At 38.0% G+C, this 13,114-nt stretch overlaps 1 protein-coding gene across 23 annotated transcripts in view; it reads right to left on the bottom strand.

Annotated features, from left to right (window-relative positions):
- Nucleotides 1-13,114, bottom strand: part of LOC144312493 (uncharacterized) — a 245,802-nt gene that overhangs the window by 104,582 nt on the left and 128,106 nt on the right. For 2 of the 23 annotated variants that reach the window (XR_013377977.1, XM_077895246.1), the window contains exon 1: nucleotides 12,778-13,080. The exons of 14 other annotated variants lie outside the window; for them this stretch is intronic. Coding sequence is in view for 1 of the 9 variants with exons in the window: in XM_077895246.1 (XP_077751372.1) it covers nucleotides 12,778-12,912 (135 nt within the window). In the remaining 8 variants the exon portion in view is untranslated. Of the gene's footprint in view, nucleotides 1-12,770; nucleotides 13,088-13,114 lie in introns of those variants that run through there. 7 more of the 23 variants (XR_013377991.1, XR_013377992.1, XR_013377995.1 and 4 more) reach the window with 6 other exon arrangements.

Here is a 13,114-nt window from a genome sequence, read left to right as displayed (position 1 = left end):
ACAAATATTCACACAGTATGAATATTAGAACACAGTTCAGAAAACTAGAGAATAAAAATTAAAACTATCTTGTGTCCATTTACATCCCTTTTGCAAGAGCTCAACACACTATCCCCTAAAACCATTATTAATAGTAGCTTCCTATCACAGCAGATGTTTATTTGCACAAATGTAGCCATAAAAACAAAGAGAAAATTTCTTACTTGAATTTAATAGGAAAAAATATGCTAATGTGAAATCAAAAGGCTTGCCAAACTTCAAATATTTCTTCACTAAAAGAATATTACTTTATAAAAGCTTCCTTTTTAGTTTAAGAAATAATATTATGAAAAAAAAAACAAAGAAGCTGAAGTCATTTGTTGATAACATGTTTAAGTTTGAGACAGTAGTGTTTGTGCCCTTTCTATGAAAGATAAGGAAATTAGGTCCCCTAATTTTTCCCCAAGGTCCTCCCAAGTTCCATGCATTACATTATTAATCTTATTTTGTAATTATTTATAACATTACTTCTCTTTTTTTGTTCCCACTTTATCGAGATATAATTCAAATAAAAATTGTATATAAGGTATACAGTGTGATGCTTCGATATCCATACACATTGTGAAATATCAGCACAAACAAATTAACATTTCCATCACTTCAAAGTCACCTTTGTATGTGTGATGAGAGTATTTAGGTCCTACACTCTTCTTACTGCTTGCTCTCCAGGAGCATTCCCACACACAGCTGGCTCTGGACTTCTATTGTCTTTGAGTCAATGCCCCACAGTCATTTTGATTCATCTAATAATTCATTAATGCCCAAGCTTTTGTCTTGATTTCTTTCTTTATTTTTTTAAAGATTTATTTATTTGAGAGAGAGAGAGAGAGCGCACAAGCAAGGGGGAGAGGCAGAGGGAGAGGAAAAGAGAGAGAATGCAAGCAGATTCCCTGCTGTCAAGCATAGTGTCGGACACAGGGCTCAATACCAGAACCCTGACATCATGACCTGCGCTGAAATCCAGACCCAGATGCTTAATGGACTGAACCACCCAGATTCCCTTGATTTCTTTCTTTGAAAATTATCTCTAAGTTTTTTTTACAAAAGATTTTCTTTTCCACTCATCTTTAATTTCTTAGCTGATTAACATTTCAAAAGAGCAGAATGTGGATAGGTCTAGGAACACTCCATGTTCTTGGAAAAGCTGGTCAGTTTTTCTGGTTGTTTTCCTCTATTCCTACAATACGAGACAATAAATGAGTATCTCAGTCATCATTGCCTGGGAGGCAAAACATAACTATGATAGTGAAGTGTTTTCCCCAGGACAACCACATGTCATAGGTTAAATCAACTTCTAGAGTGTTAGCATAATTTCCCAGAAGTCTCTTAAATGTCCGTGTCTCCTCAATTCCTTTGTTTTGTTATAGGAGTCAAGGAGAACTAGCTAGTCTTAGGGTCATCTCGCAAAGAACATTGAGAGTAATGATAGGGACACATCCTAAGGATCATTCTCATCAACAAACCATAACTCTCCTTAGGCAAAGCCTGCTTGCTTAGAATACCACATAACCCTAGGAATTAAACACCAACCTCACCCCTGACGCAGGGTCTCAATGTCACACTAAGCACTACCTGTTTATAAGAATGACAGATTTTTAAGGACAGATTCTTGGGTTCCATTTGCCCACATTCCAAAGGGAGAATGATCCCATTCTGGGTCACAGTGAAGCCCTTTAAAATAAGTGTGACAGCAAAAAAATAAAACAAAATCTCCTCTGGTCAATATTTGTTTAATTCGCTTCTCCTACATACAAAGTATTACACTACATACTTGAATGTTATATGTAACCACTAAATAATAAAATTATGTTATTACAATTATATATACTGCTGCAATAGATTCGACATACTAAAAATTAACTGCTTGATATTAGTCTGGGGTTTCAGTGGATGCTTTCTCTTAGACAGTATTGATTTGAAAGCTGAAAAATAAGGCATTGTTAGCAAAGGGTATGGGGATAGTGGAGGCACGTATAGAGGAAACACTTAGACACAAAGTCCAAGTCACAGATAACTTTGGCCCTCTCAAATACTTGATTGTTAGAGGATCACAGCAAAAAAAAAAAATTAATTAATTAATTAATTTAGAAGGACTTGGAATAATTCTAGGGAGATAAATGAATAGATTCTCTGGGCTCAGTCACTTATGTTAATAATCTTGCATTGCAAACTTGGAGGACCAGAAAGACACCAAAAGGCCACAAGTGTGGGGCTGACCTGATAGGGAACACCATACCATGCTGGCTGGAACTGAGAGCCTGGAGTGGAAGGGGCAGGAGTAGCCATGGAAACTGTGGTAGGGACACCTAACGCAGGACAAGAGACGATGGTGGCTGGGAGTAAAGGACAGATGAAAAGCAGTGGAGTGATTTGAAGACTGACGTATGGAATCACCAAGATTGGGGACTGACATCCATGAGGACTGAGATGTTAAGACTGACGGTTTCCTGTTGGAATCACCAGAGAAACTAAATGAACAATTAGGTAGATAATTCATTGAGAAGGAGGAAATTCAGCACCAGGAAGGAAATCATCTGTTGGGTTGTGAACTTCCATGCTGGTTAACCACAGATTAATGTCAATCTCATTATCTAAACATCCCACTCATTTCATCTAGTAGACCTTTGGGACTGTTCACTACCATCTGAATCTTCTTTCTCAAATTCCAGGTGATTTTCGGGGTGTAATTAAAACTAAAAACGTAGATTTAGAGATAATTAGTACAGCTTAAGTTCAAGATTCTTAGTAGTAGCAGAGAGGCATATTTAGCTCAGAGTTACACTCCCAGGGAAAAAAATACCCTCTGCTCTTAAAGTAGTAAACTTCTCACCCATAAATCCTGGGATCAAATACTTTAAATCAAAGAAATCTTTTGATCATATTCATTCCATTCATTCCATCACTGCTATTTATTTGTTTGTTTATATTTCAGCTTTATTGAGGTATAACTAACAAGTAAAAATGTAAGCTAAAGTACACTGTGGTGATTTGATGTATGTACACAGTCTGAAAAGATTCCTTCCATCTAATTAATTTACGCATCTATATCATCTTACGTATTTATCTTTTTTGTTTTTTGTTGAGAATGTTCTATCTTAGCAGATTTCAATTACACAATATAGTGTTATCAACCATAGTTACCATGTCTTACATTAGAACCTTAGACTTTATTCATCTTATAGTTGAAAGTTTGTACCCTTTTACCAACCTCTTCCGATTATCCCCACCCCCCAGTTCCTGGCAATCACCATGAGTTTGCCTCTTATATCTTATCTTGTTTTATTTCTTTTTTTTTTTTATTTATGATAGTCACACAGAGAGAGAGAAAGAGGCAGAGACACATTTTCATTTATGTCTTCTTTGGAAAAATGTGTATTTAGTTCCCCTGCTTGTTTTTTTTTTTTAATTTTGTAAATTTATTTTTTATTGGTGTTCAATTTGTCAACATATAGAATCAGATTGGGGGTTTTGGGTTTGTTTTTTGCTTTTTTTATTAGTTTGTTTGCTATTAAGTCACACAAGTCCTTTATATAATTTGGACATTAACTCCTTAACATATATATATATAGTTATATATATATATAACTATATATATATATGGATGTTCAGATATGCAAAAGAATAAAATTGGATCACTTACACCTTATACAAAAAAATAAAACACACCTCAAAATGGATTAAACACTTAACTGTGAGACCTGAAACCAGAAAACTTCTGGAAGAAAACATTATGAAGTAAGCTCCGTAACTTTGGTCTTGGCAATGATCTTTTGGATTTGACAGCAAAAGCGAAGGCAACAAAAGCAAAAATAAACAAGTGAGACTACATCAAACTAACAAGTTTCTGCGTTAACAATGGAAACCAGCAACAAAATGAAAAGGCACACTACAGAATGGGAGAAAGCCTTTGCAAATCATATATCTGAAAAGGAGTTAACTTCCACTGTCATTTTAAAGGCTTTCATAATTTAAATTGCTCTAATCTTGGCAAAAGTATTTATTTTTAATTACTTTTAATATATGCTGCACTGCAAAAAGATTCAAAGGTATATATTTTTCTGACGGGAGCCTTCTAACTCTCTCAAACCACGTATCTGTCAAGTTGTGGGATATGTTCTCAACTATTTTTTTTTTTTTTAGAAAGTGACATTTCTCCATACAATATTGCACATGGGAAGCTGCCAAATATCAAATAAAGAGATTTTGCTATTGCTCACTTTGATGCCATTTAACTCCCTGATCTTTGTAAAGAGTACGTAAGACTCTCTGTAGCCTTTGCTGACCTCTCAGTGGTTATTCATGAACAGGGAGCAGGCAGGGGCAAAAAGTCATACATTCAAGACACTTAAGCTGTTGTCAGGTCAATGAAGGATAAGTAAAATTTTTCCGGGGTGACTGTGGGATTGCAGAGGTGTATTGCTTTAAGAAGACTAATTTATACCATAAATTGGATTAGCACATGCTCAAATTATCAAAATCCAGGTGCGACTCTGTTTCTGTAGAAGTGGTTTGTGTTTCCTAAGATAAAGCATGTTAGCTCAGGCTACCCTAACAAAATACTATAAGTACTTAAAACTATAGAAATTATATTTCTGGCAATTCTGGAGGCTGCAAGTCCAAGATCAGTGTGCCAGTATGGTCAGGTTCTGGTGAGGGTTCTCCCCCTGGCTTGTAGATAGCCACCTTCTTGCTGTGTTCTCACATGGCCATGTGATGTGTGCACATGGAGAGATATTGAGAAAGAGATTTTTCTCTTGCTCTTCTTATAAGACCACCAATCCTATTGGATTAGAATCGCACCCTATGACCTCACTTAACCCCTAAAAGCCCTATCTCCAAATACAGCCATATTGGGTAGTTAAGACTTTAACATATGAATTTTGGGGACACAAACACACTTAAGGTCATAAGTAATATACAAGGTAATATAATGAAAGGAATTCACATGATGGTGTGAACATCTATAATTATTCAGTATCTTCATGTTCCTTAATGGGGACAACAGATATGGATACTATCCAGTAAGTGGTGTGTTTAATTTGAACGCTAACTACTAAATATTGTTTCTCATAATCATATCATTCCTTAAATGCATTTCTCTGAATTCTTACTAAATCTGAAATTATTTCTTATTGGCAGTAATGACAATGCAAATGAGATATGCAAATAATCATACAATTATAAGCTTTTTGGCTCTCATGTTTTTCTACCTGTAATATGTTGGATGTTGAGGGCAACATAAGAATATGGTTACTTTTTTTCAGCATTTTAAAGCTGTCTTCCTGGTTTTGCTTCAAAAGGGGAGAAAGAGGGTTTAAATTTTCCAAAAATTTTGGGTGGGAAATCCCACATAACTTTATCATCGTGGTTCACTCTTCTGTCCTAAAGCAAAACTTCTATACAACTATAGCTCTTTCAAAACCAGTATTATAGATGTGCATGCATATAGTAGAAATTATCATGCTCTATTATCACTTCCATTGGATTCAATAAATTTTATAAATGTTAGGTCCACATTAAGAACTGACCGATTCCGATATGGAGTGTTGTGACCCTCCAAAATTTGCTTTGAGGTGGATGGACCTGGAGGGTATTATGCTGAGTGAAATAAGTCAATCAGAGAAGGACAAACATTATATGGTCTCATTCATTTGGGGAATATAAATAATAGTGAAAGGGAATAAAGGGGAAAGGAGAAAAAATTAGTGGGAAATAATCAGAAAGGGAGACAGAACATGGAAGACTCCTAACTCTGGGAAACGAACTAGGGGTGGTGGAAGGGGAGGAGGGCGGGGGGTGGGGGTGACTGAGTGACAGGCACTGAGGGGGGCACTTGATGGGATGAGCACTGGGTGTTATTCTGTATGTTGGCAAATTGAACACCAATAAAAAATAAATTTATTTTTTAAAAAATAGACAACCACCTTTGATTACTAAGGTGGTTGTTTAAAGTAGAAATAAGAGAAAATTACTACTAGCTAGAAACCCTACATAGGGTAAGGATAGAGTGGTAGTTGTATAAAGGTACATATTGAGTCTTTCTCAAAGAATTGTACTATTTCTTTTGCTGCTAAACAATCTACTCTCAGAAAATCATGGATGGAATCGATGTCCCGAGTTGATATTCCTACAGAAACACTTTTTTTCAGGTGGGAAAACTAATGCCTTGACAGTGACAACTTCATCTCTGTCCTAATTCAATTTCAAGTCTAACTTAGAAGTGACTTAAACCTTGTATTTTTGAAGAATGTTTGCTTGTGATTTATCCTTTCCACATCAGAAAAATCTTACCTTTGAGGTCACAAAATATTCTATGCATGCCCCCACCAAAGTGCTTCTCTTTATTGGTTTAACTGCCTGATACCTCCTGCCAGATAATAATGTCTTTGATGATAAGCACTGTATCTTATTGTTCTTTGCTATGGTGATAGGAGTCAAGACATTAAGATAGTTCCTGGATTAGTCCCAAAATAGCTGATTTTCTGAAGTTATATAGTAGAGTTCAAAACTCGTGTGCATTTTATGGCTTGAACCCAAGGTCAAAGGAGATAGAGATGTAAGGGATTGAGTTCTCAATTGAGACAAGGGTTTAACACTAGCTAACCCAGCACCCTGGATAGTGCCACGGGGTGGCTCTCATAATATTTGAAGTAAATTTTTTATCTATAAAAAATCCCACAATAAATGATCTTCTAAAGTTCCATGGTTGACAAGCATATTCTCATGGCTCTTTGGATCTGTCCTCACCACTCTCCCCACCACCCTACCTTACCAGCTTTTAGTGACATCTTCATCAGACATGAAGGTCAGGTCTTCATGACCACTCCATTAGGATATCCACACCCTTGAAAGGGTACAACTAGATGACAGGATGGTCTTTTGCCTTTCGCAGGATGTTGCTACATCCTTTGGGGTTTCTAAACTGATTGAAGGAAATGACCCCCATTTTTTCTCATTTCAAAAGTTCTACTGTCTTTATAGATACTCCTCCTAGTTCCTTTCTGCTTTATTTCTGATAAATCATAACTGAGACATAGTAAATACATCATTAGGTAAGCAACTTGAGCTGAAAATTGGCTATATTTTAAAAATGCTGATGTATGGGATTTGGAGGTCTTACCTTACCTGACATATGGCAAAAGAAAATTAAAGAAAATAGTCACAGCAGATCCCTTCCTCCACACTTCAGTGCTTTGTTAAATAAGAATAAGCCTATTTAATTAATATTGATTTAACACTGACTGTCCTTGAGATATATTACCCTTTGACACATTTTTACCTTCAAAACTGCCAAAATTGCAAAATGTTTAATAACAAAATTCAAATCCATTTTTAAGCTCAGAGTTATTGTGGTTTGTTATCACCAATTCCCAGCTACTCAAGGAAGGAGGTACGTGCCTTAGCAAGTGGCAATGTCTTTATTTATGACCTCCAGTTATTAGTTAGGTTTGCCAGACATTTCTCAAAACATGGCCCAGGTCATCCAGGAGTAGGACTCTAAAGCAGGATAAAAGATTCTGCTATATTTGGCTTATGATCCTGGCATTTGTTAGAACATGACAACCTCACTTTGATAGAAATATTAGGTAGTTATTTCTTTCTAAATAAAGAACACAAAGGAGGCATTTGTTTATCAGCTAGAAGAAGAGGGAACGTTTATTATTCTTGACACCTTCTTTCTGGTCATTTGAGTAATGGGTAAATAACCAGAAGCCCTTATTTACCTAAGGTAAGACTTTTTTATTTGAAAATTTGCTTATTCAACTCTACTCTTTCATTTCACCCAAATTTCCGAGTAAGCCTTGGGTAATGGTCCTTTCTAGTAAAACCCTGTCCCCTTGTGAGGAGAGATGTATGCATCTTTAGATCTGGGAAGTTCCTCTGAGATCCCCTCCTCATTTTCAGTTTTAGAATAGCAGGTCAATGATTCGACATATAAGTTATATCTTAAGTAACCATCACCTTCCTTTGTGTCACGGGGCAAATCAAAGACCTAATAATACTGACCCAAACCCCCACAATGAGTGAATGACAAGTAAGAAGGTCAAATATCCATTGAATTTTTCAAGTAGACACTGCTGCAGAAGGAGACTGAAAGCACTCATTTTAGCCCTCACCACCATGGAAGTCATTCTCCCTTGAAGTCCTCTGCCCAGATCTGAGGAAAAGCACTTGCAGCATGCTCAGAGACTCACTTCCTGGAGCAACGTGCAGCCAAAAGTAAGAGCCCTAGAAGTGAACATCTCAGCCACATTCTCTTCAAATCTTCTACTTTTATTTCTGGTAATGATGGAGTGGATTTGTAAATAATTGCAGAAAACAGAAAAGTCTGGGAATAGGGCAAAGCCAATGCTCCACTTAGCTTAAAGGAAAATGTGTGGTCACTCAGATTGGTAGGATATTCTCAGTAGGGTTTAGGCTAAATGGTTGGGCACAAAAAGGGGTCAGGACAAAATCAGCTGACAGGATAAAATGATTCTGAGTTGAAGTACAGAAGTCAAGACTGGTAAAAATGAAAAGGCCATCTCTGGAGCAACTTTGACTAAAAGGATCACAGACAGTTCCCCTAATTAGTATTTCTGTGAGAATAGGAGTTTGTAGCAACCACTGCCTTATTTTCCTTTCTGATAGTTTATTCTTCTGCTCTGCTTTGTTTCTAGGGTAAGCACGCCCCCTTCTCTTGGTCACGACCCTGTTCTCCCTCTAGTCTTAACATCCGGGGCTACAACTTATTTCCACACTACCATGAAGTAAATTGTCACAAGAATCATTGGTTTTGTTGCATTGGGGACAGAGAAATAATGTTAAGTATGCCTCTTTCTGAAAACCAGTACATTACTCTAGCACCTGAAAACAGTCATAATTGTCCTAAGATGTTCCCATTTCCCACTTCGATCTCTGTGTAACAGCTTGTCTGCTCGGTACCTCCCTCTAGGAACATAGGGAGCCACACCTCTGAAGACTTTTTCCAATGCAGAGATCACAAGGGAGGCATTAATGGAGTCTCTCACATGTTCGCTGCCATCGTCTTCAGTCATGAAAAGGTAATTCCATATGTGGGTATATCTTCTAGAAATCCCTTGGGTAAATGCCCTATCAGTTATGAAAGCTCTGACTCTCACCATTATCATTCCAATAAAAGAAGGAAAAAAAATATGTTTTGGAAAAAATAAAAATAATAAGTCATGCTGTTAACTATCATTTTCAAGTAAATCACCTCAAGATATGGGTGCTCCTTTTTTTCCAGAAGGTGTTTGATATTATTTCTACAAACATAACATGTCATGCTTTCAAAATTAACATTTGAAATGTCTGCTTAAAGGTGTGCTAACACCTTGTTTAATATCTCTATAAAAGAACAGAAAGAAGGAGCTACACCTTGAATCTGCCTCAAGTGAATCTTGGAGTTTTGATTTTACAGCTTTGCTGCCAATCATTTCTGCTCCAGAGGAAACTAGTAAAGGAGTTGGAAAAATCCCAGTTGAAATTTTCAATGGTTATAGTCAAATTTCCCATTTTGACTCTTCCTAAAAAATAAATATTTGAAATGAAAGAACATTGCAAGTATAGGGAAAACTGAAACTGATGTGGGAGTTAGTGGAAATGTTAGTAATATCAGTTGGATTGGAAAGTACAAAGACAATCATATGAGCTCTTAACTAAATGCTAATTTCTTGCTCTCTTAAGTCTACCTCATTTTTCATTGCATACAAAGAAAACTTTGACCAACACTAAAAACTGGAGCCATCCTGATTTTGGCAAATACCTAGAACAAGGAATAAATTCTAGGCCCTGAAAGAACCATGGCGTTGGAGTTCTGGAATGCAAAGATGAGCTTCATGTTGTCGCCAACCCTGTCCCCCCACCAGCCATTTGCCAACCTGCAAATATCTAAGCCTTCTGGGACTTTTCACATACAAATTGTCATACTTTCCCCTGATGTAACACAAAAATAATGGTCCAGTAAGAGACACATATGCAGGAACAATGCTCAGACGAGCTCAAGCATCTCCTGAGTGTTCTGTTAGCCATCCCTGTGTTCAGATTGATTTATGGGCCTCAGGCCCATCATTTCCCCACCATTAGCCATCATTAGACCATTATGGCTCCCCACAGTCCCTCAGCTTACTGCTTCCAGGGAGGAGGTGCAATCTTGCCCAGCTGTGTTGAGCTCGTTTTCACTACCACTAATTTTCTGACAGAAACTATGAGTAATGTCACATTTCATACTGTTCCAATAAAAACATTTGCTCCTTGGCAGGGCTAGTAAAGAGCTTGATGGAGAAACTATAGAGAGTCCCCAAGGGGGCAAAAGGTGACTGAGGGACTTTGTCATGAGAAAAATTGAGTACCTGACTAGGCTGACACAGTGGATCAAAACAAAGAAAAAAGGAATGAGGTAATCAGGTCATGACCCAAAGACTTTTAGACATTTATTCATTTACCCAACAATATATTTTGAGCACCTACAATGTGCCAGACACTGTGCAAATAAAATTGTCATGTCTGTTGGACACAACCCCTTGGAGCCAGAAGGTCTGGGATCTGCTCCATATTTCCACTTCATGGAGCTGCGCAACCTAATAAAAATTGCTTAACTTTGTGAAATCCCTGGCTTCTAATCTTCTAATCTACATAATAATCATTTATTACATAATATGTCCATGTAATAACCTATATAATATAATCTACATAATCTACATGATAAATCTACATCTTAATTTATTGATAGAAATTCTTGTAGGATGTCATTATAATTGGGGGCATTTAGAAAAACATTATGTGTGTGTGTGTGTGTGTGTACAGAGAGAGAGAGAATGGACTCTTAAGAGGAGGACATTTTCCTAACTACACACTCATCTATCCACTGTAGTAGAAAGACAGGTCCTCACAGCATTCAGCCAACAAGTAAGTGTCATCTCCACATTGCCATGTTCATGAACCAAACACAAAAGTCAACTGAACAAAACACTGGGCAGAGTGATGGAAGCATCCAGTTCTCTAGGACATAATTTTAAGCATTATGCTCAGTGGATACTGAGACATCAGGAAATGTGCCTGAAGCATAGCCTCCAGAAGGCAGCACTGTCAATGAGCGCCAATGAGTCTCTCAGACCATCCCATCAGTTTCTACTTACAGTCACTGAGAAATCTGAATATACTGATGCTTCACTGAAGTAACATTCCTCCTCTCTGCATTTGCCTCCAATATGTTGTTACTGCTGTTTTGAGGCCTCAGACTCATTTATGTGCAAAATGCGGGAACCTCAGATAAAGTAACCACGGTGCTTATTTAGTATATTCCATACAGGTTGTCCCACATGCCTTCATAGACCCCATTAGTTGTGTCTCAAGGTGGAAATGTGATCTCAAGGTGGAAATGGGATGCCTAGAACTCCAATTCCCCAATCCTCAAATGGCCACCATGAAGTAATCTACTCTTGGCAACGACCAAGAATAAACACCATGCAATGCCATCTGTAGCCACTGACCAGGGCTCCATTTCCAAGTGCCCAAGCTGTTCTCCCATCATGGTTCTAGAACTGCATGACCTTCATTGCCCCTCCAGTTCAGGTCTTGGCTAAAAACTTGTCCAAGGAGCTTGCTTAATGCTCCCCTTTCCTTGAACCCCACTCTGGTTATTTCTTGATGTTGGTTGTGGGTTCCTCTTAAGAGGGAGGCATTCTCAGACCTATTTCTTAGGATACAAGAATATCCTTGTTAAAGAATAAATAGAAAAACATTTGCAGAATGAGTTGATCCAAAAATTAAGAGAGGAATAGTGTAGTCTCTCCAGCCCAGTTGTCCCAGCCATTTTCCACCAAAGCCCCTCTGTGGGCTCAAGAACTCTATCCTGCTCCTGAGAGCATGTTAGGACTCTCTTAAGAGTAAAGGATGGGGGGGCACTTGGGTGGCTCCATGGTTGAGCATCTGCCTTTGGCTCAGGTTGTGATCCCGGGGTCTTGGGATCGAGTCCCACATGGGGCTCCCTGCAGGGAGCCTGCTTCTCCCTCTGCCTGTGTCTCTGCCTCTCTGTGTGTCTCTCGTGAACAAGTAAATAAGATCTTTAAAAAAAAGAAAGAATGAAGGATAAAATAAAATGAAGAACGAAGGGTAAAATGGGTGAAGGTGGTCAAATACATGAACTTCCAGGTGTAAAATAAATAAGTCCTAGGGACATAAGGTACAGTGTGGTGACTATAGTTAACAATACTTTATTGTATATTGGAAAGTTGCTAGAGAATAGATGGTCACAGTTCTCATCACAAGAAAAAAAAATTTTGTAACTCTGTGTGGGGATGGATGTTAACTAAACTTACTGAGGTAATCATTTTGCAATATAAACATATATCAAATTACCATGTTTTACACCTAAAACTAATACGATGTTATATGCCAGCTATATCTCAATTTTTTTAAAAAAAAGAACAAAGGTTGGAAGTGATATTTTGTTTCCCCTTAAAATTTCCTACTAATATTATCTATCTACCTGTGTATCATCAGCCTCACTCTTGCAAAGGAGCAGACTAATGATCCTTTCTCCCCAGGGGATAATTAAAATTTAAAACGGAGACAATTTAGATGGCTTTGGAACACTCCATGTAGGGCAGGACAGTCTGTGAGTAGCATTTTCAGTAACAGGCCCCCCTGCGGGGCCGTCACAGCTGGTTTGGCTCACAGGGTCCATCTCAACTTGTGAGGGCAAGCGAAGCCAACGTAGAATTACTTACATCGTACCTTGTTCTGCCCAATATTTCTGCCACGCTGCCTTGTACTTCCAATACACACCCACTTGTTTTCCTCACAAGATTTCACGTTTTTCAAAAATCTTTTGAGAAATGGCCCGAATTTGCAGAGCTCTTGCTTGATCATGGTTTGCAGTTATTAACTTCTTCCCATGGTTAAGCACTGCATACTCACCCTGACCTCTCCAGCCCTCCCACTAGCACCTCACTCCCCCCAGATCTGCCCGCTTCCTTCCACTTCTCCAGGCCCACCGGGACCTTAGCAGCACAGAACCAAGGGTGCCAGTGTTTCCTAGGAACCAGTAGATGTGGATTCTCAACATTCTGGA

The sequence above is a fragment of the Canis aureus genome, chromosome 4, assembly GCF_053574225.1.
Source record: "Canis aureus isolate CA01 chromosome 4, VMU_Caureus_v.1.0, whole genome shotgun sequence".
Taxonomy (NCBI): Eukaryota; Metazoa; Chordata; class Mammalia; order Carnivora; family Canidae; genus Canis; species Canis aureus.
The sequence above is the reverse complement of the archived record's forward strand: the minus strand, read 5'-3'. Positions and strand labels throughout refer to the sequence as shown.